Raw genomic sequence first — 27,751 nt, 5'->3', positions numbered from 1 at the left:
TGGCCTTAAATTGTGGTTATGCGATTGCAATAAAGCCAGTAAGGTTTGTACATTCCCAAGTCTCTATGCTTTGACCCAACTTTAATATTTTGAGCACATTAAATACATCCAGTAAAACAACACAGTCCCAAACAGCAAGGGAGAAAGGTGTCCATGAATGTTAAAGAATCTTATCAATAATCATACATCTGAACCTCAGTCTGCCAATGATTCCAAAACAACTAAATTATTAGGCTTTCCACAGAGGACCACCAGCTCAGGAGAGTCCTTAGGGATGCTGCATTAAAAGGAGGAGGATCATCGAAATCAAGGCCTGGATTTGGAAACAGCTGCACAGCATCAATGCAGAGGCTGGTACGGGGCCACGCAGGGTCCACTATTGCAGGAGGCTCCCTGGTGAGCGCATAGATGTGAGGTGACAAAGCTGGAGGGGCTCTAGAGGGGGTGGATAGGAACATCTCACTGGACAGGAGGCAAGACATGGTGCTGGTGGTCGTCGTAGAGCTGGGAAGTGTGCAAGGAGGAAAAGTGTGAAGTATTACATTGGTTGGGGCGACATATGAATGTGTTCAAGGTACATATGATTTAACTGAAATTTAGGATGGAAATGAATGCTTCTGGAGTGTCCAAACTACAGGTCCAACATTTGAATGCAAAAATCACACCTGATAGCGTTTCCTGACTTTGTAACAGTTTCATCAATAACCTGATTTCAAATGTAGGTTCAGAAAATTTTGCAGAGGCATTTACAGTCAATTTCTTTTAAATTCAAAGAAATTACTAAATGTTTTTGGAGGTTATAAACGTCCACAAAAGCAAGCAAATGACTTTAATCTGAAACCTTAAAACAGAATGCACCGTGTATAAAATTTGATACAATTTATACTTGACAAACTATTTAAAACTCGCCATTACACATGAGCCGCATAGTGATGCTTTACTCCCAAGTGTCTGACAAAACCGATGACAAGTGTAGCAGTGGAGACAACCTTAAAAAGCAACTAGTATAACCCAACCACAAGAGAGGCCTGCAGAAATCTTGAATCCAAAAACTGACAAGACTATAGAAAATATATAATTTTTGCTTATAAAACATGAAAACACAGTTGGTCTATAGATCATCTTTTAGAATGTACAATAGACCTTTCATAATTTTAGACAAGTTCTGAATATTCAAAACTTATAATACAACAAAATACATCCAAAGGCTCCATAAAAGTTACTAAACAGAAAATCAGCTTATCAGTACACAATAAAGGTAGTCTTTATGTTTTTAATACAGGGTTAACTGTACACAAGGAAAAAAAAACACCATAATTAGACATTTTGAAATTATATCCCTTTTCATTAAGAAATGACAATACCAGAATCATTTGCCATAATGATGCATCATTTATATTAGATCACACGAAGAAATAAAAAATTAATTAAAAAATTATTAGCATTGGACTGAGTCCAACGTCCCACTGAGTCCACATTGAGGGCTCAGTGGGGCGTTAGTGAACTGAGAGGTACCAAATAAGTCAATTTTTGATCATTATACTTAAAACAAAAATCCTACATCAATTATCTTTTTACACAGGTAGAAGAACAGCGGCTTAGCAGTCTTGAATAGTTCCGGTACAGAACATACACAAAAATCCATTTCTTAGTTTACTTCATAACAAGATGCAACATCAAATTTCAAATCACACAGTCACAATATTTTCAGTATGAAAACAGAACAGAAAAAGAGGGACCATTTTCCTGTTCGATTGATCACAGGAGGAAAATCTATATAGTATATATGAAATATATATTTTAAATTAACAGTCAAATATATGCGCATATATACATAGTTGTACAAGGTAGCAAAGGCAAAACAGCTATTTGCAACATCCCCCTAAATCCTATTATATCAGATCACTGTAATAAATTATCCATGACATTTTCATTTGGAAAAAAAAAAAGAAAATAAAAAAAGCATCTTAAAACTACAAGTTAAAAGTCTGTCAAAAATATTAGAGAACCCATCTTTGTTTTCAAAAGTGAAATAAGATATTGCACCTTTTTTTTAAACCAGAGTACAATAAAATGACAATGAAAAACAGCATACAATGCACAACAAGAATTAAATTTCGAACTATTGCCACTGGCTGACACTAATCCTGTTTTAAACCTTGTAACAAAAATACATTTCCTGTAACAAAACATCACAGTTTAATTTCACTGAATTATTTAAAAAGGAAAACATTTTAACACACTTTAAACATCTCATGACATATGACAAATGGTATTCAAGACTGCTAAGCACATAATTATGGTTTCATTTCAATATAACTAAAAAAAAAAAAAAAAAAAATAGACCATACTGCCTTTTGAAATGTTACAACTCATGGGTTGGTTTTGGCGGTACAATCTGAGTCAAAGACAGGAAAATATAGAAAAACAAAACAGCTCTCTCAAGTCCAAAAAGGGATCCCAGATACTGTCTATTCAAAATAACCGTGTACATAAGCATTTAGTAACAAATGTTCCTGATTTTAGAAATATTACTTTATCATAGAAGTCATTCTACAGCTAGTGTTTCTCACTAAGAAAAAAAGTCTTCAAGGCGTTGCAAATCTAGAACCCCATCTGTTAAAAAAGGGTCGTTTTCATCATCTAAGTGATTCAAGTCTTTAACCTGGGCATCTCCTCTAATGGTCCTGTAAAAAAACAAAAACAAAAAAACAAAAACAGTCCGTTACCCACCTTGTACCATATTCACCCAAATGACAACTAGTAACATTTAATTTAAAATAAATAAATAAAAAAGATCCCATGAAATGACCAATACGGAACTGATCCTATTACAGTTAACAGCACAGCAGCACTGACTAAAATGTTTGGTGAAAATGAAAAACGTAGTCCTTGTGGTTTTGTATTTACAGCAACAGGATATATGACAATACAGATCACCAAATGAGCATTAATACACAACTGAAAACCACTGACTGCTGTTTATGACTGTAACTCATCTTACTGCTTTGTGTAGAAAATACTTAAAAATAATTTACTACAGCGAAAGATCATATTCAAATAGCTTGTGTCTCAAAAAAAATCCGAAAGATAATTTTTAATCCTCCAAGACCAAGGAAAGTAGCTAACTGTAATGTGAGAAACCGTAACAAACAAGTGTTTGTCATTTTTGTTTCAGCAGTAACATAAATCACTGATGATCAAAAAAAGTGAAAAGATTAATAGATTCAATGTTTAGTTCTGTTCTTGTTTGAATAATGTGCTGGTAGTACAGCAGTCCTTTGGTATTTAATGCAGGTTGTGATCTTTAATTTTTGTTCCAAATATTTAATAGAGCTGTATGTGCACGTAAATCAATGAAGCAATGCTAAATAACAGATAAACCTCACTATATAATTTAACAGCACTAAATGGTACATCCTCAAATGGGTTTACAATGTAATCAGCAAAAACTGGACTATGTCACCTTAAATTACTGCAGACTTATTGTTGGCCTTTTCGCGGGCTTACTCAAAAATAACAAATTCATAAACATCTGTGATGCGAAAGCAGCTGTGAAACATGTTGAGGAGGTGCATGTTCTCACCTGAAGGCCCGGTGCTTGCGTCTGCTGTGCACCCTGGTTAAAGTAGGCCATTGGCTGTCTGTAGAAGTCAACCCAGGCGCTGTAGTCAGGATTTGAGGTTTGCTGAGAAGCAGGACCAGCTGTCTGGCCTAAAGCAGAGCAAAAGAAAAAAAAAACACCAGTGAGAAAGATTTTAGGTTGTATGTCGAACCAATCCTGTGATCTGTTCATGGTGTGCTTATAAAACACTTCCACAAGCACTTACCCCAAGCATTGTTGTATTCAGGAGCAGAGGTTTGGGCTTGGTTCTGCTGACCTGTAAACAAAAGTATCTGACATGTCACAAGCTGGTGTGGACAATGTTTAAATGTACGTCAGCAAAGGATAAATCAATTTAAACCAAACTAATAGAGAACTTGGGCCTCAAGTCTGTTATTAAATATTCTTTTTTTTCTGATCGACACTTGCCCAGTTTTTTATAATACTGCTCCCAGTCCATCTGGCCCGTCTGGGATCCATTGTGATCTGAAACCAGACACAGATAATACCAGACTTACTGAGAGCGAGCTAAGCTTTTGCTTTTTCACCTTCTGCTTTCATATACAATTCTGTTTCTTAATGATTTCCATCGACAGCAGATTTAAAATCTGTCCATACAGGAAAAATGTGGTTAGCCACAGGGAATGTGACTGTCTCATCCCAGTCTACACAAAACTTTAAACACATGAAAATGTAAAATTTGCCTGGATGTGTTTTGAGTGTATGGATAATGAAATGATAGGGGAAAACTTCATATACGTAGTTTTATATTAAGTTAGATATCTAGCCATGTTATATTTTTATGCTTCAATCTATTCATGTGACTTGAGGATAATTTTGCCTAAAAACAAAAACACACAAAAAAAAAACTGAAATCTCAAGCATTCTTGTTCCATTGACTCACTGTGGTCCTGTTGGCCTTGAGGCTGCCATATCTGAAAGGTTGTACCCCAGCCTCCAGTCATGAATGTCTGAGGCCCACTGCAGCCAAAATAAACAACTCAATGAGAGATGCACACTTGACAAATTATTTCTCACCGTGTCACATAATCAAAATTTGACCAGTAATGCATTAAAAATGAAATCAAGTGTGACATAATGAGGAGAGAAATTGAACCTTACTGTTGAGGAGGAGTGGCTGGTCCTTGGTTGTAGGGATTCATACCAAAGCTGCTGTTGGCTCCCATCCCTGGGCCCTGGAGCAGAGAAAGGAAAGAGCAAGTGAGAGACCACACTTGTGTTTAAAGGGAGCCAACAGGCAAGGTCAGAGGGCAAGATTGGCTGCTGATGCACTCCATTAAGTCCATTTGATGGATTCTTCATGTTTAACCTCTGGTGACATCCTTCCAGCCACCAGGACCACAGCAAGCTAGCTCACCCCAGCAGCTCCCTACACTGACATGTGTGCTCATGAATATCAAGCCAGACAAAGCGATTTGGGTGGGGGGGAGAAGAGTACCGGGGGCTGGAGCCAGACCACCTACCCCAATTCTCTCATCGATCAGCTGGCGGGCTTTCTCCAACTGCTGAGGGGTGCCTCGAATGGAAAAGATGCGCACATTGGGGTCTGTGTTGGGTGGTGGGTTTCTCTGTAGCTCTACATGGGCACGAGACTGCTCTTTGATGTTCTTGATGGTTTCTCCACCTGGAAGACATCAGATAATGTTTATGGCGGACATGACAAAGGAATAAAAATGTCTGTGAAGCTGATGTAATAAATATTTAAATAAGTGAAAAAGTAAAAATTTGACTAAAACAGCTCACACAATGTGATGTACCTACACATAATTACCACTTAAATCAACAGCTGCCTCAGGTTTGTAGTGAGTTTCAGCTCATCGTTAAGCCACCAAAACAATAAAGTTATTACTGGACACAATTTCAAATGAAGGATGGTGGTTCTTTGCTGGATGTGTTAATAAGCAATCGTTTGCCAACAAGTTCTTCATTTTGACTTAAAATGTTAGGACATGTAAATGTTGCGCTCTTTGTGGATGAATGAATTTAAAATAAGACATTCCTTTATTTTCTGAATTATGTTATCCCACCCCTCAGTCATGCACACAGAAAAAAAGCTGCATGCATACGCCCATATGGACAATAACTTATTGATCATCTTACTACAGCCCTGAATGTCAAGACTGCTGCCGGCTATAGTTAAACATGTTATAAAGTTTATAGAGTGTTGTGCGATGCAACAGTATGTGGGTCAGAATAGATTAATAACATCTCTATAATCAGCCCCATTCAATGGTTTGCTCTTGTAAAAACAGTGAATCCATAGTTGAAAGGATGTCCTACTCCAACAACATTGAAATCTGAGTATTATCTTGTTACTTACTAAACAGTTACTACACTTACTAACTATACTTACTAAACCTGAGAAAAACAAAAATCCACTCCTGATTAGATTTGAGCTTATGGATCTGTTGTCCAGACAAGCTCAACATGAATTTGAAAGAACCAAAAGATCTGGGATCATGCTCAAAAAAAGAATCCAGCTAACACGTTAAACCATGTACAAAGAGTAGAGCCCTGGTGTCAGAATTATGTGGCGCAACATTGTGTTATTATAAACATCTAGTTTGTTATATCTGGAACACCTTGATATATCACTGATAGCACAGAAGGGCCTTAGAATAAACACAATAAGGAAACCTGAAAGCCGCCAATTCCAGTAGTTAATGTAATTAACCATAAAATGTTAGGTATTTTAAAACCTAACTTTACCAATTCCAAAATAGTCTTGATGGCAAGGCCTAACGTGGAACTCCCTCACATCTCTATATTAACCGAACGCGCAGTATTAGTAGAGTCACAGACTCAATCGACTAAGCTAATGTGGTAGATCTACCTTATGAAGACTCCGGCATGTGTCTCACCACTTATCTACCATTCTGTGGTAACATCCATGCAAAATCAGGAAACAAAAGGAGACATCTCCTGCACACCACCCCCTCCTCTGCATCAGATGCCAGCTTCCCGACGTGTGGGGAGAGCAATTACACCAGCAGGGAGAAATGAAACATAGCTGGCAGGAGAAAAGGGCCAAAATTGAAGCGTATCCTCCTTCTGGGATATCGTTTGTCTCTTTTACCCTTTTCATTCTCAACTGTGTTGTCTTCTGTGATGAGAGGAGGGAGTGAACTGGGCCATACAACCGTCCCCCTCCCTTCTCAATCTGAACGAGAAAGGCTCAGGGTGCTTCCCGGGGGGACACCAGGGCTGTCCCAACATCAATTACACATTTGTTCACTTGTGGCTGACACACTGATGACCCTGGCTGACCTCTGAATGAAAACGCTCATCAAAAACCGCTCCTCCTCCCGTAGCCTATTCCTTGCTGCCAACAGACTGCACATGGGCCATTAACTCATTGTCAACCAAATGAAACTTCTGCCTTAATGAAGCCATTATGAGGTCTTCTAGTCAGACAGCAGAGAGCAATGAAGACCCTGACTATTCATTTCATGGACTGGGCTGTGGGGAGGAAAGATAATATGGGCTTTATTAATGAGACTGGTTTAGTGAGCTGGAGAAAAGGATGGAGCACAAAAGTGCAACTGGTGACAGTATTCAGGGCAAAGCCAAGGGACTAGCTAGCTGCTGGTGGGGAACAACTCAATACTTCAATAAAAAATAAAAAATAAATGTGAAATTACTCATGCAACAGCTGCTTCACATGAAACCAAGGCTGAGGGAAATCTACTCAAATGACTAAATATAAGACACCATCCATTCTTTAAGACTTATTCCCCCTAAAAGATAAATTTAGGATCTTTGATGAACTTTTGTGTTTAAATGTTTACTTTCAAACAGTACTCGTCTGAATGCTTTTTGTAGAGTCAGTAAGTCTAGGGCCAGAAAGTTAAAAAACAAAATAAATAAATAACTGGTTTAGTCTTTTTTTTTTTTTTAATTTCTTTGCCAAAAAGGGCACTGAATATATTCAGGATGTGGACAATCTGTCAGGCAAAAATGTTAGGATGCAAATTAATTAAAAAAGGGGAGCACAGATTTCATGGTGTGCTCTGTTTTATTGGTTTTACTGTACAGAAAAACAAGAAAAAAAACTGCTATGGTATTAAATAAAAAAATATCAGATGGTTTTGTGATTTTTGGTACACATTTTTCTACCAAACTGTTGCTGAAAACTCATCATAGCCGTTTCACTGCTTTTGGTACTTTTTACATGATAAATGGTCCGATTATATATTGCTTTTATCCAAAGTGCTTTACAATGTTGCTCTTCATCTATTCACACACAGATCGCTGAGGGCAGCTGCCATGCAAGGTCTTCACCTGACCCACCAGGAGCAACTTACAGTTCAGTGTCTTGCCACTTTGAAACATAGCAATGAGTACAGTGTAAAAGATTATTCTTGACCCTTGAAGCAGCATCCAACTGCACCTGCTAAAAAGGACTGAGATACGATTGAATGCTCCCTAGAAAACATTGCAACTAAACCCTAGATTTAAGTAAGTCAAGATGTAGGATTCTTGTTATGGCTCTTGCACTGAATTCAAAGCTGTAGTAAAGCCTCAGCAGATTGGTGGGTGGTTTGATTCATCAAGTAGTGTGAGTAAGTGCGTGTGTGTGTATAGGGGGTCAAAAGAGTGGGGCAATGGGCTGCATATGGCATCGTAAAGATATTAATCACTGCACCCTTTAAGGGCCGGCTGACAGCACCCAGACCCACCGCCATCTCTACCATATTGACCCACTTCATATGCTAATGTGCAGAAAGGGGGACGCAACGCCCAGGTTTATTTGTTTCCTTCGCCCCACTACATGCACAAAAGCCACTTGACATTTCTATTGCCATGTTTTTATCTTAGGTAAAGAGCCCCCCCTCTCTGACCCCACCCACCAGCATTGCGCACACATGCACGCACACACACACACCCTTCCAATGCAATGGTCAATGACTTTTAAATAGCTGGCAATAGAGTGGGCATGAATAGCCAATAAGCTAATTCCTCCTATTCATTCCCTTGCTGCACTCTATTGGGCTGAAAGACGCTCATTAGATGCCAGGCAGCCTTCCACATGATTGAGGGCTGTTATTATGCACCTTTAACAATTAATGTCACATTACACGCATTATCTCCGTCATTAAGCCCTTAGTGAAGCCAATGAATGCCACTTGTGCTGTATACATGAGGCCTGAAGGGAGAATAAGAGGGTGGTCACTCACCCCCTCTTCAGTTTCACTAAACAGGGTTCATGTATTAATGGAGAAAAGCAATCTGTTGAGTTGGATATTTGCTCATGAGAAATGTCCATTTTGGTGAATTGTGTATTCTTTCTCACACTTTTTGTCAACTTTTATGTACAAGCTAGAAATAACAAGTCTTGGACATTTTTACATGGTTAAATAGCTGAAATCAAAAATGTGATTACTAAAAACGAATATTAACATTTACCTTTGCCAATCACTAGGCCACACTTGTCAGCAGGTACCGGGTATGTCACCTCCTGCAGTCCTCCAGGCCCTCCCATGCTACAGTCACCTCGCCCTCGACGCCCCATAACACCCCCAAATCCATCTCGCTCCTATAGGAAGAGAAGCAGAATTTAAAAAGTCAACAATAGAAATTATTTTGTGGGTGCCACTGGTCCATCTTGTAAACATCTGTTCCTCTGGTCAAAGAAAATTAAATGGTACTAAAATGTAGCAAAAGGCAGCATTTGTTCCCTAAATTGTTGCTGATTGAAATCAAACAGTTTATTTAAACTTTGTCCTAATTAATGAAGAGTGCTTAAAGGAAAAACATTTAAACCATGTTTCGATTTTATCATCTGATAATTCAGTGAAAGTGCCTTTTATTACAAAAGTTGAAGAAATACCTGAGCTGTCTGAACCAATTCATTGATGAGGTGGACTGCATGGTGGCAATGGTCCAGCTGACCCATCACCTGAGCAACTCTGTCTGGACTGACTCCATCATCTAAACAAAAGAGGACAGAGGTCTTTCACCACCATATTTACTGTGAAGTGACATTTTAAGAAGTTTTGAAGTTTTTGATATTGGGCAAGGTTGAATTTAACAAAAGCGAGTTGTGAATCAGGAGTCAAAATGTTTTCATTTCCTTTAGCCAATTAACTTGATTCTTGATTGTGAACTTCATCTGAAGGTCAGAGTCTCTGCATTTTGTATGTGCCATCATTAGGTCAGACTCCAAGAGAAGACCAATGATAAAAAGGTATGTGTGTATATATATGTATGTATGTATGTATGTATGTATGTATGTATGTATATATATATATATATATATATATATATATATATATATATATATATATATATATATATATATATATATATATATATATATATATATATATATATATATATATATATATATATATATATATATATATATATATATATATATATATATATATATATATATATATACATATACATATATACATATATATATATATACACACACACACACACATACATATATACACACACACACACATATATATACATATATATACATATATACATACACACATATACATACATATATATACATACATACATATACATACATATATACATACACACATACATATATATATATACATATATACATATATATATACATACATACATACATACATACATACATACATACATATATATATATATATATATATTTATATTTATATATATATTTTTTTTTTTTCCCCCTCCCAAACCGATGACAGTAAATAGATATGGAAACAAATACTTTTTCCAGGTGCACAGAATTCATTGATGCTGTCGTATCAGTTTTATTAGACTTAAAGCTACATTAATACTTGATAGCAGATGTTAACAGGAGCCTTTATGTACATACATAAAGTGAAGATTTTGAAGCTTTTCAATTACTGTTCTACTCATCTAACCGTTTGTCAATAACCACAAGGGAAACTGAAGGATATATTGTATGTGATCAGAGAACAACACACCAATTAAATTTTTTTGTAGTAATTACCCTTGTGTCCTGTGTGACACACTGAAAAATGCCTGGATGGGATGACCAGCTCTGATCAGCAAAACAAATGTAAAGAACTCACCCATTTATTCATTAATATTCAATTAGATTATTATGCCAAACAGATTAATATCAAGCTTTTTAAAGAATTTAATGCTGCAATCAATTTGAAACTCAAAACACTGAGGCTCCTCACTATAATCGACTGTGCTGACAATGCAGCCCAGAATATAATCTGTTATTTACTTTTCTTAAACACAAGGACTGATGTTAAAAAAATTCTGTTACTTTGTTGATGCGAGTGCATAAAATGGTCCTACCGGGTGTGTAATAATGTTTTACTTTATGATCAGTAAATTTAACATAACTAATTTGTCCATGGTCAAAATTTATCCTTAACTAAAATTACTAAAACTAAACAAACTATAAAAATGTGTTCGCGGCAGATGTGTACCATGGCTCTCTCTCCATAACTGTAAAGTGACTAATGAATAACTGAAAAATCACTTCAAAGGGCTTCATAGAACTAGATTTAAATAAACTAAATTTGAGATTACTATCACTACCATAATTGATGCTCATTTGCCTAGTGTGATAGAGGTTAGCATTGCAAGCTAATGATATATATATGTTAATGTTATCTTAACCATCAGACACATGGAGGAGGGAAAAAAACAAAAACAAACAAAGTCCATTCTGACTTATCACATCTCTTGCAGACACTAGTAGTATATCATTAATAGCGAATTTGAAATTACATTTGAGTAAGCGCACATCAACTTTTTGCATCATCTTCCTACCTTGTTTGAACTGGATCCTGACCCCAGCATCATTCTGAATCTTCTTGATCATCTCCCCGTTACGACCGATTATGATGCCGACAGCAAATCTGGGCACAGGCACCTGAACAAAAAGAACAGAGGAATAAGTGGTCAAACGACTGATTGGTAGGCAGATTAATTGGGGCTATCTTAAACCTACTAAAACTATGTACACACATCAATGTATGACTCAAGTGGGTGCATTTCACTGAGGGAGCCCCAGTGAGACAAGACATCACTTGTTAATGTACAGAATAATAGTAATATGAGCTCTGCCTAAGATCTATTGTTCACCGTCATGTTAATCATAGTCAGCATGCTAACTAATTGTTAATTATTGTGAACATGCTTAAATGAAAGCCCCACTCAGCCCGAGCCCAGATAAAATGGGAGGCTTTCTGCTGGAGGGGCATCCGGTGTAAAAATAAATGCCAAATCAACCTGTGGAACATGTTCTGCTGTGGTGACCCCTTAAGGAACAAGCCGAAAGCCATTGATCTTTGCTCAATTAAGTGTCTGTATGTAGGCAAGTTTATGTTAACCATTTAGCCCAAATTACTACAAATCTTAAAGATAGGCAAGTTCTGGTGGACCTTCTGTTTGACAGCTTCCCATATTCCTTAACCCACCCCTCCCTCTACCAGGACTAAACTAGAATAACATGACAGATAGAGGGGGTTAGAGGAGCAGTGATGGTGACATTCAGTGATTAATGATGAGACTATTATTGATTTTATGTAGAGTATGTTTAAATTAAGTGTCTATGTTGTGACTTTACTGTTGCAGAAATGAATAGTCATTGAGTCGTCAGTTTATCAGGGACACCTAAAGCTAAAACTAGGTCAGTTTGATGATAGAATAAAATAATCAAATATTTCTCTTTGACTAAAATGAAATCAGCATGAACTTGGCTGTCCAGCATTAAAAACACAAAAATTAGGTTCTTACATCCAGACTACTTCCACCCAATTTGGATCCAAAGTCTGCCCTGCCAACCCTGAAGTCTCCTTGGTCCTTGTCCCGGATTAGCTTCACCACAAGTTCACGGGCTTGCTGCAAATAAGATTTAAGGACATAGCAATAGTATGTATGTATGTATGAATGAATGAATGAATGAATGAATGAATGAATGAATAAATAAATAAATAAGTGATTTACATGAAGTAAAACAAAATCCTAGGAAAAAGTCGATCAATAAAAACAAAAAGGTTTTAAAATAACAGAAGACACATGGCATAAAATGTGTAAAACTGAGTGTCAATCGGAAAGACGATGGCACACACTGAGCCCTTCTAAGGCCAACCTGCACTTTGTGGGGATCCCCAGTAATTCTCAGGGGCTTGTCTGCTCCAGTGGGCATGGGGTCATCCTGAATCATTATCATCTGCACTCCTGTTCTTTCCTGGAGGGATACAGTAAGACAGAAGCAGAAACCATCATCATGGAGTTACTGCAGTCCAAAACACTCACTCAAAGCTGGACAAATTCAAGTTTTGTTTTGGCATAGTCATGAAAGATCATAAAAAAGAAAGAGAATCAAACAGTTGTTCAAATAAAGCTAATGGTTGGGGAAAAATGTCAATGATGCCCTAAATGAATAAAAAAAAAATCCATATGAAACACCTGAGGGTTTTTAGGTACTAATAAAGAGAGAACTGCCATTAAAAAAAAAACATTTGTTGGGGACGGTTGTCAGCAGTGAAATCGGTGCCCTGGTGGGTATTTAGTGCACAGGATGGTGCGCCTAGGTACAACTAAAAATAAGCTGAATGTTGCATTTAATTTTTGCAATAAAAAGAACTGTGCTCTGAGTAATAACATGGATTGTTTTAAATACTTTTTAAAAAATATCTTATATAATAGACTAGAAAAATACGGTTGTTAAAGGACAAGTTTACTCAAAGAGCCAAATGTTCGGTGTGGCCGATTACCAGACCTGCAGTTGTTTGATGGTTTCCCCTCCCTTGCCGATGACCAGACCAACTTTGTTTGCAGGTATAAGAATCTGTTGGATGGAACTGTTGCCGTCCATGTCATTGTGGAAGCCTGGACCATACCGACACTGCTCCACAATCTCACTCAGCAGCCTCTTGGCTTGCCTGTAAGGGTGGAGCAGAGACCAAGAAACACATTTTTCACAACAGTTACAGATCCTTGACTAAAAACCTTTTACCACACATTTTTCTTTGTTACATGTTGAAAGAGTTTTACAGGATGTTAACCTTACATTAGATAGAAAACCTTGTTTATCAGAGTTTTACAAACATCAGGTGCCCTTGAAAAGAATCTTTACAACAATGCATAAAGCCATTTCTAGAAAAAGTGTTTGGTGATGATGTTAGGTCACACTGTTGCTGATATTCAAAATGCTAGATGGTTTTTGGAAATTAACAGTACATGAAGGCTATAAAGAAAAATTAAAGTTCAATATTCATGTTAAATACGAATCAATACACAAGTACTTTTTGGACTGTTTTCTTCTGAGGTACAGCATGTAAAGTCCAATGCATCAAAGCTTTTAATAGTAGTGTAGAAATATGTCGTTTTCACTTCAGTTGTCATTGAACTTGCATCTTACAACACTGTGTACTGAAGACTAGTTACAAACATGCACACTTGCAATCTATATGCTGAGAAGACTGGCACTGTATTAAGTGTTTACAACTGGAAAGCAACAATCTAAAATATTATATAAGATTTGCAGGTAACCCATGTGAACAACTGTAGCAGGCAAAGTTAGACTTCACAAGATGGCGCATGACTACCCTAGTTAACATGGTGGGACGTTACCTCACACTCTTTAGTAAGGAGAACAATGGTATTCTGTCTTGAACCAGTGTATACATTGTTACATATTAAACTAATAATACTTATAAACAAAAGTAGTATTTAGACTTACTCAATGTTCTCTGGGTTTCCAGTCAATGTACAGGGCCTGTCCAACATGCCGCAACTGTCTGTAACAGAATGAGAACCTTTGAGAGATAACAGTAACCACAACGTAATTGTTACTGATGTAGCCCACAAAGGATCTTTCTGATGTGTGTAGCACCAGGTAAGCCTGTGATAACAATATTATCAACTACACTGAAGGGTTCCTGAACCACATGAATGGGTCATACAGAGCTGCGCCGACTGGCAGCTTCTGAAAGATGTGGATGCTACTTTGATTTAAAAAACAAAACAAAAAATAAAAAAACATGAACAGATCCTGTTACAAGTACAGAGGAAATGTCTACTGCAACAACAATCTTGAGTTTGAAGTAGAGAGAAATATTTAATCACTTGATCTGTTTGATTGGCAATAAGCACATCACAAAAATAACGAGTCAGAAGAAAAAAAAAAGAAAGAAAAAAAGAATCAATAGCCACTTACAAACACAAATCAACAGAACGCCTAACATTTGCCAATATGGCCAACCAATGCAGTCTTGTAGCAAACCCTTTAGTTACCAGACTGGTACTGCTATACAACATTATCTCTATTATTAATACCAACACAGTGAAAATAATGCACATAAAACGATCCAGTACAAGGCCAAAACCCTTCTTTTGGTCCAATTTATTTAGTTAGTTAGGAGTTAGTGGTTTAGGGCAAAGTAAAGTGATGACCTGGACTTTTCTGGGGAAGCAAGGCTGCAATTCTGACATGTAGTTAGCAGCATGTGTTTGTGCGTACCTACAGATAAAGACATACAGCTTAGGAACGACTAATCGCTCATTAGCTAATGCCTCTCAGTTCCAACCAGCAGCGAAAAGAGGTGGGTTTAAATAATGTGTTTTGTCAGAGCTTACCGGAAGCAATCTGGATCTTACAACCTGATTCCAGTTGAATTCTTGAGATTTGCTCTCCTCCTTTTCCAATGACTGAGGAGAGGAAAAGACCACTTAACCCTTTCTGAATTACCACTGGTCACAATGCAGTGACCAGAATACTGAGTAGAACATCAATACTAAAGATTACACACTAAACATTAGTACTGACTTTAATGGTCTTAGGGGCTACTTACTAAATCCCACCATCTTATCAGGCACTTTGAAGTCTTCTGTTGTGAAAGCCCTGTGAGATTAGGATATGATAAAACAAAAATATAAGAAAATTAAAAACCATTCAAAGTCAATTTTGCTTAAATGTATGTGCGCATACAAAAAAACGTTCAAGCTGAAATTATTTGGACTGCAACTCACGATTAGATTCATGATTGCATCAATAAAACAAAAACAAAAAAAAAAAAAAGACTAATTTAAATTATACCCATTTAAACAAAGTAAATTCCAAAGCAGAGATATGAATTATACAATCTCTATAAGAAGCCAAAACCCAGTACATTTAGATTTTATTTAAAAGAAAAATATAAATGAAAATTTTTAACAAATGAACTTGTTATTTCAAATCCAAAATTGATGCTTGCCAGACATTTACTCTGTAATGGCCATTTTTTAAGCAGAAATAACACACTGGTTGGAGCATCAAGAGTGAAAATGTTTTCTCTTATATTAAAATTTTATTTGGCATATGTAATTTTGTTAGCTTGCATAAAGTGTGATGGTCATTTGTCACCAATAGCCAATGTCCTGATGCCAGGAGCAAAATCAGGCATCTGGTGCAGTATTGCCTTTGTGAACTCGAAACTGCCTTAACCTCCACAGGTAGGTAGAAGTGGAAAGTCTCTATGGTTTTTTTAATATAGCTGACAACAAAAGCAAAGCTGACAGTAAAACTTTAGCAGAGCATAGTTTGCTAACAGTCATATTCATATTCCTCAGGATTATTTTGAACATGTTTGTGACATTGGCGACAACTGAGGGAGATCCATATTAGACTGTAGACTCTACAGTCTATGTTGTCTGCATATCTCCATCCATGTTCCCACCTAAAATCTGTGCTCCTCCTCTTTTGTGAAAGGTGCTCCATCTATAAAACCCTGGTTGCCTCCATATTGGTTTTGGCAGGATAGCATGCAAAAATTTCTGTTCTCAAAGGATTTGTCTACTTTGGAACATCCAGTCATCAGGTGTCTGCACCTTCCAGACAGTCAGCGACTAGAAATCTGAGACAGTGGAAACCATGTTTAAGCATCAACTGTCTACTCTTTGAAAATCTTCAAGAGTCTCGACACTACCATTTGGACTAGCAGTTGTTGCCAGTATCTCATCATCTTGATTTGATGATGATGATGATGATGAGAATTTCACTGTCCAGCAACTACTACTAGAAGCAAACCAGTTTACTACTCATAAGTACATGGTATCTGCAAGTAGTCAATTGTGTGGGAAAAATTGCTATCATGGACACCTTTCAAATGTCTTAGTAAAGAAAAACGGTAAAAGAAAAATGAACTTCACTGCAGCCCCAGTGTAAAAACAACAAGCAAAAATTTTAAAGCAAACAAAATGAATCAATAGTTTATGTACATGTGATGCCTATTTTGGTAATATGGTAAAATAGTAAAACAAAGGAGTTTATGTTTTAAATCAAATTTCATGTATGCAAAAACAATGGAATCTCAAAACTACTTAACTGAGCGGCAAATTTAATACTTTAATGGCCCAGGAATTATTCAATGAAAATACAAAACACTTCTGCTCACCTTTGATGTACCATTGCACCAAGATGGTTCCCTACTGAAAGAAACCAGAGAAAAAACAATTAACAAGACATAATCTGAGATTATGGTTTTAAATAAACATTTAAAATATCTGCCAACTTGATTGCAAACAAAGCAGCAAAAGGAGAAAGAAAGAGTTGGGGCTGGAGGGTATAGGAGCAGACGGATATTGTTATGCCAATACTTCATGTTCGTGTCTGACCCACAGTGGGGGGCTTTCACCAGCATGGAAATCAGGCCTGCAAGAGTATGAGTGAGATCTTCAGTCAGAGCTGCTCATAAAGAGAGGCAGGAGCCGGGTCAGTGGCTGCTGGTCCTGAATTGAATTTTGACAGGTAGCACCAAGCAAGGGTCCTGCAGGGTCAGTGGAGGATGTGCTGCCATGGACGTGAGCACCTGAGTTGATATCTAGCAGGTTCAATCAATTTTATGGTTGTTTGCACTGATTTCACTTCTTCTGGAAATGCACTGGGGTTAACGCTTAAGAATGGAGGAGCTATGAATATAAAAAAGGAGGTGTACTGAATTCATACAAGGACAGGATTGCAAGCAAAAATGTGAATGCCTTTAAAGTACTTTTATACTTGTCCAGTTAATAATTAAAACGTGGAGGTGCTATGTATCTTCACATAGCTTTTATTAATTGATCAATTATTTTTTGATAGTTATGATAGTAACAATTAGAAAAACAATTAGTTTTTAATGTTTTATTGTAAATATCTGAGAACATTTCATTAATGCTTTTGGTTTAGACATTAAAACCATTATTAAAAGCTAAAACCTGCAACTATTGGGAATCAAAATAGCTACAGTGTGACAAATCAATTTACTAAAAAGGTGCACATTTGAAGTATTTGTTGACTACTTGAGTATTTGTCTTTTACTCCACTACAATTCTGAGAAAGTTTTTTGGGGTGTTTTTACTGGATGACCTTTAACAACTTTAATTTCTCTGCAGATGCAGAATACCAATTTACTAAAATTTTAAAATGTGTATTTCACAACTCATACAAACATACAAAGTGCTCTAATAAGATCACAAAACATGCAGCACTACATGCTCATTGGTTCTCATTTTTACTGTGTAGTCAAACACTACTTGTTGTACCAAATTCAACATGAGCTAAAACAACTCGTGTTTTCCGTTACAAATCTTGTCGTGAAGTTTTTGACTGGCTACCAGAAAATCTCTCAGGACCCTCCCAAAACATGAAATCCTGACAGACCTACATACAAAAAGGCACATTTCCCTAAACCTTTGGGTCAACATGCCCACTAAGCACAATTTTTCACCCACCCTTTCACATGTTACATCTAAGGTTCATTGCTTTGCTCAGGTCACCAGAAGGCTGCAGCAGAATGTTTTGATTCATCTCCATTTCACCTACTATGCAAATAGACCCAACTTATCAAGCATTGCATTTGGTAAGAACAATTTCTTTAAAATTAATTTAAGTTATTGGTTGTTGTAGCCCTACAGTACATGTACAATTTCTGTTATTTCCCTGACACTGTGGTACACTCTTGGCTGACAAAAACTGTGCTAAATTGTTGCTAACAATAACAGTGCATCAAACCGAAACCTAAACCGAAATTGCATACAATTTATCTATCCATTTATTCAAGGCTAAAATATCATACAAACAAGTGTGACAAGATAATAGAAGGACGGAATAAATGACTCATGTTTCCACTTTACGGGTAAGAAATGGATCAAATCTGTTTTTGTGCAAAACAGAGAGATAGAATGACAATGCTTCAATACACACTGCAGTTTCAGACATTTAATACTCCACACAAACAAAAATATAAAAATGCTCTCACTTTGCAGATAACAGTGTTTCTCCTACAAACTGTGTTTCTATGGTGGATAGCATCAATTTTAAAACAACACAAATGTCCAACTTATAGATTATAAAATAAAAAGTGAAGACAACTGTGCTGCTGTCACCAATGTTGGTAAAGATTGTGAAAGGGATGAAAGGTAGTTTTAAAAGCTTTTTTTATTATCACCCCATAAAGCAGTATTAACCTTAATTCAAACTAGATTAATACCTTAACAAATAGACATTTGGGAAATGGATTATAATAAAAACAATAACAACTTATATACAGTGAATTCTTCTGAGCCTTCTGAGATTTGAGTTTCATAAATGAATGCACACAGCCATGAAACAAATGTATTGTCCGTTAAGTTAACAGTTCCACATCAACCCAGACATGTGGTTAAAATCTGGCTGGAGGAAAATCTGACAAATGAACAAAGACAGCAACTTTCAGCAAAATTTCACCTATAGCAACATGATTTTAAGAAGACACCTACGTAGATGTTATGCAGAATAAAAACCGATGCATTAGACAGGGTGCTTGTGAAATTAACCAACATTTTGCAGACATGCAAAATACAAAGTATCCATGTGTAGACTGGAAGCTTACCGCCGTTGTCTAATGAACGTTTTTGGCCTCCAAAGCCATAGAGAGAGGGTTCTAGGACTGGAGAGGAACTGTTCAAGTTGGGCATCTGGTCCCCTCCAATCTTGGCTGCCATCTGGAGACACATCACAGCAGGACATATTTAATAAAAGAGCAAAGTGGTTAAGCAGTGACATTTTTTCAAACATGCATATTAATTCCAAGACATTATCGTCAAAGGCTTCAAACAGTCACTTTACTTCTTGTTTGAGAAGTTGGGCCTTGACAAAGACATCTATTGTGCAGGGTTACATTTTCATTTATTCTAATCAGTGCCTCCAGCATTTTGCAGACCTTCTTTTAAAATTTGGCAGCCTAAAATGTCTAATTTGCTTTTCTAGAAGGAAGAAGAAAAAAAATAAAATAAATTTTTTTTTATTTTTTTTATGTTGTTGTTAATTGCAAGGTTGCAGAGAATTTATGGGGATTGGTGAATTAATTGTTGCGATCAAAGCAGTTATTGGAGGGACTGTTCAAGAATACAGCAGCATGATCCACAGTGCTATAGTTCTTATATGGCAAAAATATTTATCACTTGCCATCTTTTAGAGTAACTTTTTCATGCTTTCACTAACAAATGATTATCATGGCAACATCTCAATTGTCTCAAAGTCATGACAGGAATAACAGGTTTATGCCTAAAGCAGTAGCACAAAAAGAAATTTTCAGCCCCATTATCTAAGCCTCAAGTGCGGAATATCAATACCGATTGTAGAAAGAGCAGGAGGATATATAAATATGTACAACCCAAATTCTTCTTTTGCCATAAAATGTTTTAGACATCAGTAATTTGCTAGATATTAAATACATTTTGTTAACTAAATATGAGTTTTTTTTATTTAAAAAAACAAAACAAAAACAAAACTGTGCCAGATTTACATTGTTTCTGTAGGTTTGAGTAATTTATACAAGGTAAGGTTAAGGTGTTTTCATATGCTAGTGCTGCAACCAATATTTCTTTTTTTTTTTTTCATACGTTACTCCAAGTCTTTTCACTAAAGTATGCAAAGACCTCAAATGGCAAATGTCACACAAGCAGCTGTGTAATAACTTTATCTAGCATTGTCCAGCCAAAATTGTAAAACAATGTAATCAAATAATAAAAAAGGTAGGATTATATGCGTGATGCCAGTACTTGGTCATTTGGACAGTTTTGACTTTCAGGGCCATTGAGCCCCAAATGTTTTATGGTAAGTGGTTGCACCAGGAACGATTGGCCAATTCTAAAGTTCTAGCTTAGAGACATACATTTCAAGTTTAATACTACTGATCAATCTTAAGCAGCAGGCATTTATTTGCATCACAGCTTTTCTTAAAGCCAATCTGTCTATTTTCAAATTCAGACACTTGCAGACCCAAAGTACATGCTAATGTTCTGCAGTGATGGACATTTAAATCTTTAGTAACACTGCCAAAACACGCCAACAGCACTTTCCACTCCCTGTTAATCTGCCACCTCTTTCACCATACAAAAATATAGCGTTTCAGAAAATTACACTAAATTGACATCTGTGCCTGACTAGAATTTTTCCTCACAATATTAAAATATAGCGACGGCAATTAGAGTCTTCCACCACCTTCGGGGATGATTATCTACTTCAGAGCCAACCAGTGCAACTGAGAGGGGTGCAGTGGAAACAAGAAGGGAGAAAAGGAACCAGGTGTGGGGTTGCTGTTTTTCACGATATTGCTTTAGGTACATACATGCCAAGCCAAACAAAACAATGACAATGAAGTCAATACTTATAAAATATTAAGAGTTTGCTTCATTTAAGGTGGATAATGCAAGATGTATCTTCCTAAACCTGTGCATGTGTCTGCAATAGATTTGCATTGGGTACCTTTTTTTAATATAGTTTCTGTTGACATTTTAAGGTTATGGTCCAACATAAAAATGTCAGACTCATCTTATTGTTTAAAAGCAAAATAAGTACCAACAAATAATTCTTCGCTGTATTAAAACACAGTATGAGTGACCACAGACCAATAAACAGCTGAGATTTAGTAGACTAACTGGGGTCTGACTGTCCAACTTTCCGCTGACAAAGAACAAGTCTTTCCTATTATTTTTCTTTTAATTCAGAGTTTTCAGTTTTCTATTATTTCAGTGCCTATACAAAAACATTCCAGAAAAAACACAGTCTTAAAAATAAAATGTCTACATTTTAAAAGCTAAAATGCATTAATTACATGTACTTTAGGCCTCTTATTTTGCTCTCTATTAAGAACTGTGTGCTCTTTAAAAAAAATAAAGTTATGCATTAGTAGTAACTTTGTCAAATGCAGTGTTTATATCAGTATGAATGGTGACACGGCAAAACAGTTCATGCATTACATTTATTTTTAGAGGCAGCAGTACATGTGTTATAATCTGAGACTATGAAATGTTTGTACCAAAGAAAGTATAAAAAGTAAAAAAAGAAATATTTTGTTGAATTAGCGCCTCATTAAGAATATCTGATTTATACACAGCTTTGAAATGCTGAAGCCAGTTTCATTATATACCGGCAGAGATCGCAAAGACCCAACAACTGCTTTCATTTGTTCTTATTAGTTTAGGTCCTGCCACTGAAAAAATTTTTGATAGTGAGAGGGGCTCTGCTTCTTGATATTTAAACTAGCAACAACAATGATTAGAAGCAGCTAAAATGGGAAGCTGTTATCTGAGATAGAAAGAGAAATGTGTCTTACATCTAAAAACATGGAGCTCTTTAAAAAGATATGGTTTGGACAAAATGTACCTTTTTGTTAAAGCTACTGAGTGGGGTGCCCTCTGCCAATGAACAATGTCTAGTGGTCCCATCCCCGCACAGAAGACGTCAAGCAAATCTCTTCAGCTCACTAAACCCACGATGGTGAAATTAGCTACCAAGCTCTGCATGCTCAGCAAACTCACTCCCAATATTCAAAAAACTGCCGGAGACAGAACTCTTCCGGACCTTCCTATGTACTTAAATCTATTTAAAGACTTTAAAAAAAATTAATTAATTAAAAATAAACTGCCTTTCTGCTTCTCTTGCATCTCATGAAATGTAAAGAATTTTCTGATAGGACTTGTACCTCACTTGTAAGTCGCTTTGGAGAAAAGAGTCTGCTAAATGACTAAATGTAGGATAGAGTATTTTTACTTCCAAATTTTACCAGTCTGAGAAACTTTTAGATACAGGCTCAGAACTCACTTGCAAGCTGTAGATTAAGTCCTGGGCAGATCTACTCAAATTATGCTCTTTGAAAATAAGAAGTTTGCAAGCAAACTAAGGAGTGACATGTTTTGGGGATTGACAAACAAAGTTATAGATCTTTTATGATTATGTTAATATTATGCAATATTTTCAGATAACTGTGAAACTTTAGCGGTACAAATTAGATTATGTCAGGCAGCCAAAGTCTAGGTATTTATTGGAAAATAATGTGCAATAGCATTGAAATAACTTTTACACCAATACAAGTAGTTGAGTGATAAGCATCCTCCCATTCTCGACTAGAGCAAGAGCATTTCTTGATGTAGGTGTTTACAGAAATAAATGATTATATAAATGTTTAGAGATGTTTAACTATCAGTCTTTCCTTAGTTAGGCAAAGGACTCAGTGATCGCCTAGCAAAAAATTACATTTGTGTCAGTTTCAACATGGTAAATGCACTTATATAGCGCTTTTCTACCAACTGACACTCAAAGCACTTTACACTGCTTCTTATTCACCCACCTCACTCACAAACTCACACACACCCCCGATGGAGGAGCTGCTATGCAGGTGGCCAACACTCACCGGGACAAACTAAGTTGGGCATCAGTGTCTTGCTCAAAGACACTTCTGTGCCACAGTCGCCCATCAAAAAAGGAAGTGCACATTTTCCAAATGCAAAGCATTTTCCTTAGCATGTCCAGGCACTAGCTTTCATCAAAGACTAACTGTTATAATTTTTTATTTTTTAAAAAGTACATTCAAGATTCAAACAAGTTTATTTATCCCAGAGGGAAATTGCTTATTGAATCGGCACTACTGACAGTTGTGGAATCCCTGCAGGCTGCAAAATCTGAAGCTCAGTCTTCAACCATAATCCCACTTGATCTATCCACAGCCTTTGACACTGTGAACCACCAGATCCTGTCTGCGCTGACATGGGCATCTTTGGTACAGGTCTGGCCTGGATAAGGTCTTACCTGTCTGGGTGAAGTTTCTCTCACAATTTCTACAACGGTGTGCAACAGGTCTCAGTCCTCTTCTGGTTTTCCAGCTATAGTACGTCCCCGTTTTTTTTTATATAACACTTAGACTTTTTTGTTATTGCTATGCAAGTGATCCACAGTTCTACCTGTCATTTCCACAGGATGACTCAACTGTCTCATCACACACATTAATATCTGTCTCTCTGACATCTCTGCTTGGATGAAAGAGACACATCTTTAACTCAACCTGTCAAAGACAAATGTTCTTGTCTTCCCAACCAAACCTTCAAAACATTATGGCATCAGCATCAACTTAGGATCCTAAGTGATGTTGCCACCAAGTCTGCAAGAAATCTGGGGATCTTCATTGTTGGCCACCTGAGCTTTCCTGTCCACATCTCCTCAGTCTCTTGTGCAAGCAGATGTGCCCTTTACAACTTTAGAAAGATCACATCTTACCTTTCTGAATATGCAACTCAACAACCAGCAAGCCCTGCTTACAAGGTTACCAACATGCAATAAAACCCCTTGATAATCTAAAATGCAGCAGCAAGTCTCAATTTTGATCAGCCAAAAAGGACACGCATGATACCACTCTTCAGATCTAACTGGCTTCCAGTAGCCACCCCGCATCAGTTTCAAAGCTAACCCCTTAACTATAGAGTGGTCGACTCAACAGCACCTCCCTGCCTAAACAACTTCATGCAGGTCTACAATAAAAAGTCCTATCTTGCACTTGCCTCGAAAATGCAAACGTTATTTCTCATAGCACTTGGCTTTTAATCATTTTTTTCTTGCCTCAAGATTTTTGCTTGTTTTGTCAGCTTTAAGTGTCCCAGCCTAAAGCACCATTCACGCTAAATGTAAGATAATTTGATACTTTAAGGCCTTTTATTAATAAGTGTTTTTTTTGGCTAAGGCTCCAGCCAACCTATAAATTGTCTATCCTAGAGTGACATACTTTGATATCACTGGAGTGGACAGGCCTTCAATATAAAACTTAATTCTTGCTTATAATCTTTTTCCTAAACCCACTTCTAGAATAAAAACCTACTGTTGGTCAGGTTTCATAATTTAAGTGCTTATTTCTGATTTGTCTAGAAATACATTATTTTATGTGACATGTAGTCACACAAATGAAATATTTTATATGAAGGATTTGGGAACACCATACCTATTGACAATGTAACTTATGTTTTACAAGAAGTTATGCATTTTATCAGTTTACTAATGGTTAATAAAGGAGTGTGGTTAGGATCTCGATGGGTACATTTAATGACACTGAAACACGGGCATTTTGAAAACAAACTGAGCAGATGTGAATTAGAAAAGTTACAGTTTACACAATTGCGTTCTTTGCTTTTATAAAACCTTAATATGAATTGGGGTCTGCAACATGACGATATACACCAATCAGGCATAACATTATGACCTCCTGTGTAATTTAATGCAATCCAATACAATCTTTCTGCCATTAATTCTCCTTTTCCAGGGTATAATTTCTCAGTTTTTAGGTTGAAACTGTCAAGTGATAATTCTACTATGTGTTTATTATTGAGGTCAAAGTAGGTATTGGAGTCATACTGGAGTAGAAGAAGAGGTCATATGTGAAATGAATGAGGTGGCCAAAACAATAGAAACACTTTGATTGCATTCAATTTTACATAATGTTATGCCTGATGAGCAGTACAAGACTTAGCTTTCTTCCGTACGGCTCAGATGCAGCAATGTAACAACTCGAACACACAAAGGAGAGTGAAGGTGAACAGACACAAGCAGTTTGCGTTTTGAAAGACTTAATTGTGCTGAACAAACCCACTTAAAAGTTTAGTGTAACAACTTTGACCATTCCATGTTTTGATTGCTTCTCTAGCACAATAAGACTTTTTATTCCTTTTTTTTAAATTCAATTTTTGGTCATAAATCGCACAGCCCTAGTACGAATTATACTATTAAGCAATTTCAGAATGTGCAGCCTTGTCAGGGAGTACCAGGTGACAGCTCACACTGTATCTGTGGGAACAAACACCATACATACAACAGAGATGCATTATAACAAGGCCTCTACTTCCTATGTTTCACCACTGGCCTCGTCATTACATGACACATAAATGTCATACGACACCATGCCAAACGATGGGATGACTTCTCTTTTCTGAAATACTCACATGGGTTACAGTCAGTTAAAATAAAAATGTGGCAGAATGACTGTTTTTATCAGTGTTAATATGCAACTGTGTGACATTTATCTGTGACTAGTAATATCATGGTTTATGGCCTTCTGAAATTAATGACAAGAATATGGTTCATGTCTGATCTTGATCCTTTATACTTGCTGGTACTGCAAAGAAGCAGAGGGGGAAGTATTCCTCCTTAAGTGACAGCTTTTTGTTTTCTTGGATCTTTCTTGTGAATAAGGTATGAGCAAAGAGTTTTTAAATAAAATAACACTACACATACTGATAGGAAAGCGAAGTAGTCAAACTATGTCGTTTGTTAATGTGTGTTCAACAAATTGTACTCGTCTAAGCAATGCCTTTGACCTATATTTTTACATTTGAGAATAGTGTAGATTAAAATGCGACTTTTATAGTTTGTTTGCATCAAACTAAGATTACAACATCCAGAGATAATATACTGCGTTTTTCATAGAACTACACAGGAAGTGGCTACAGCACTACCTGCATGACTAAAGTCCAATTTGTAGACTACACTACCAAACTACTAACACACAGCTCTAATTTAATGGCAGCCTAGCTACAGTGACCACCTGCTACAGGAACCATCTCACACCGAGATCCATTAGGCTTAAGAGGTTAAAGTGAAAATACAGGTGGTGTTTGTAAGAATATTTTTCCCCGTCAGCTATGGAAAAATCCAAGTGAGGTCAACAGGAGGAGTGGAGGGGGGCTTATTTGTACAGATGACGTTACATTACATGGCCTAGCTCCAACTCTATTAGACACACCGTGCCACACACGCTAACAGGCTAACCAAAGCTATATTAGCTTTTTTTATTGGTTAATATCGGCAATATAGTTTGAATTTTATACTTACAAACAAACTTACCGCTAAGTTAAGTTACTTAGGGGATTTAAACACGAGCGTTGCGTGTGATTACTGCCTAAGCTCTTAGTTTTCGTTAGAACTGGGGCAACAACCAGTTCTACTACAGCCAACTAAAAAAGGAGCGAGCTAGCTTTCTGACAGCATGTCACACTGCTAGTTTGTTAGTGCTTCGTGTCCGAAGCAATTGTTACATTTAGTCACGTTGTGGTTTAAGCTGCCGGGCATCAAACTTGTGTTTGTAAGTTAGCACGCTAAGCTAACTTGGCATCAACTTCTGTGACTTGGCAACAGGTTGCAATGTGTCGACCTAACTTACTAAAGTTGCACAAACTTCGACATCATTAAACACTTTAATGTCTTCAGTTAAACATGGCTTGTCCGGTCGTTTGGGCACTTTTGACACAAGCCGACGCGTTTGCTGCCCTGTGTAAACTCTAATCTGTCCACTCAGCTAACTGTTGTGCTGCCTCGGCTATAACACGTTAGCTTGCTCGCTGCATGAGGAGTGTTTGTAGTGTGTCTATCTGTGTCTGTGTGTGGTGGGGGCGGGGGGTCCGAGGTGGCCCGACCAAAGCCCAGCCCGGGTCCGCTTACAGACACGCTGTGTGTGCTCGGAAGCACACGCTAGTGTTGGCTGAGGGAGCATTTTACCTGCCGGACCCGACGTATCGTGTCTGCGAAGTCATCTTTCGCTCCAGGCTGAGCCACCGAGGCCTGTCCCTGAACAAGCTCCGCCATCATCATCCTCCGCCTCGGCAGCTGAGAGCCACACTTAAAAAAAAAAAACAGCACACGTGCCGAGTCCAAGCTCCGCGAGCCGTCTGTTATCGCGAGTGGACCGGGCACCACAGGAAGCGAGGACAGCCAGGCAGGTTCCTGGGCACGTCTCATACACAAAAGTCATTCAAAATGTTGGCATAATATTGCATTAAATATATTCTTAAAATGACATTAACACTTTTAATTACTCAGCTATTGGTGTCCCATATGTTTTATTACATAAGATTATTACA

The 27,751-nt window shown here is 37.1% G+C and overlaps 1 protein-coding gene across 5 annotated transcripts; it reads right to left on the bottom strand.

The window, feature by feature from the left end:
* Positions 1–64: 64 nt before the first annotated feature.
* Positions 65–27,544, bottom strand: fubp3 (far upstream element (FUSE) binding protein 3). Of its 5 annotated transcripts, none has more exons than XM_067484466.1 (19): positions 27,390–27,544; positions 19,465–19,576; positions 17,011–17,044; positions 15,430–15,479; positions 15,215–15,286; positions 14,319–14,376; positions 13,356–13,518; positions 12,723–12,821; positions 12,368–12,472; positions 11,399–11,501; positions 9,456–9,556; positions 9,032–9,161; positions 5,089–5,249; positions 4,727–4,800; positions 4,509–4,585; positions 4,034–4,090; positions 3,831–3,881; positions 3,587–3,714; positions 65–2,687 (listed from the first exon to the last, which is right to left on the bottom strand). In XM_067484466.1, exons 1-19 carry the CDS (start codon positions 27,480–27,482, stop codon positions 2,679–2,681), a joined length of 1,677 nt encoding a protein of 558 aa, XP_067340567.1. In that variant the 5' UTR covers positions 27,483–27,544; the 3' UTR covers positions 65–2,678. The 5 variants fall into 5 exon arrangements, with proteins under 5 accessions (XP_067340567.1, XP_067340568.1, XP_067340569.1 ...); XM_067484467.1 differs by having other exon boundaries at positions 17,011–17,041; XM_067484468.1 differs by lacking the exon at positions 4,034–4,090.
* Positions 27,545–27,751: the final 207 nt, after the last annotated feature.

This window comes from Channa argus, chromosome 18, assembly GCF_033026475.1.
Source record: "Channa argus isolate prfri chromosome 18, Channa argus male v1.0, whole genome shotgun sequence".
Taxonomy (NCBI): Eukaryota; Metazoa; Chordata; class Actinopteri; order Anabantiformes; family Channidae; genus Channa; species Channa argus.
This window is presented reverse-complemented; position numbering and strand designations above follow the sequence as displayed.

What these genes read in the sequence shown, in the direction of transcription:
- fubp3 (XM_067484466.1), bottom strand. Translation starts at nt 27,482, where the DNA reads ATGATGATGGCGGAGCTTGTTCAGGGACAGGCCTCGGTGGCTCAGCCT. An exon ending in GGTGCAATGGTACATCAAAG is followed by an intron (nt 15,480 to 17,010) that starts GTGAGCAGAAGT and finishes CTAATCTCACAG; the next exon opens with GGCTTTCACAACAGAAGACT. An exon ending in CCAGCCACTCCTCCTCAACA is followed by an intron (nt 4,586 to 4,726) that starts GTAAGGTTCAAT and finishes TTTTGGCTGCAG; the next exon opens with TGGGCCTCAGACATTCATGA.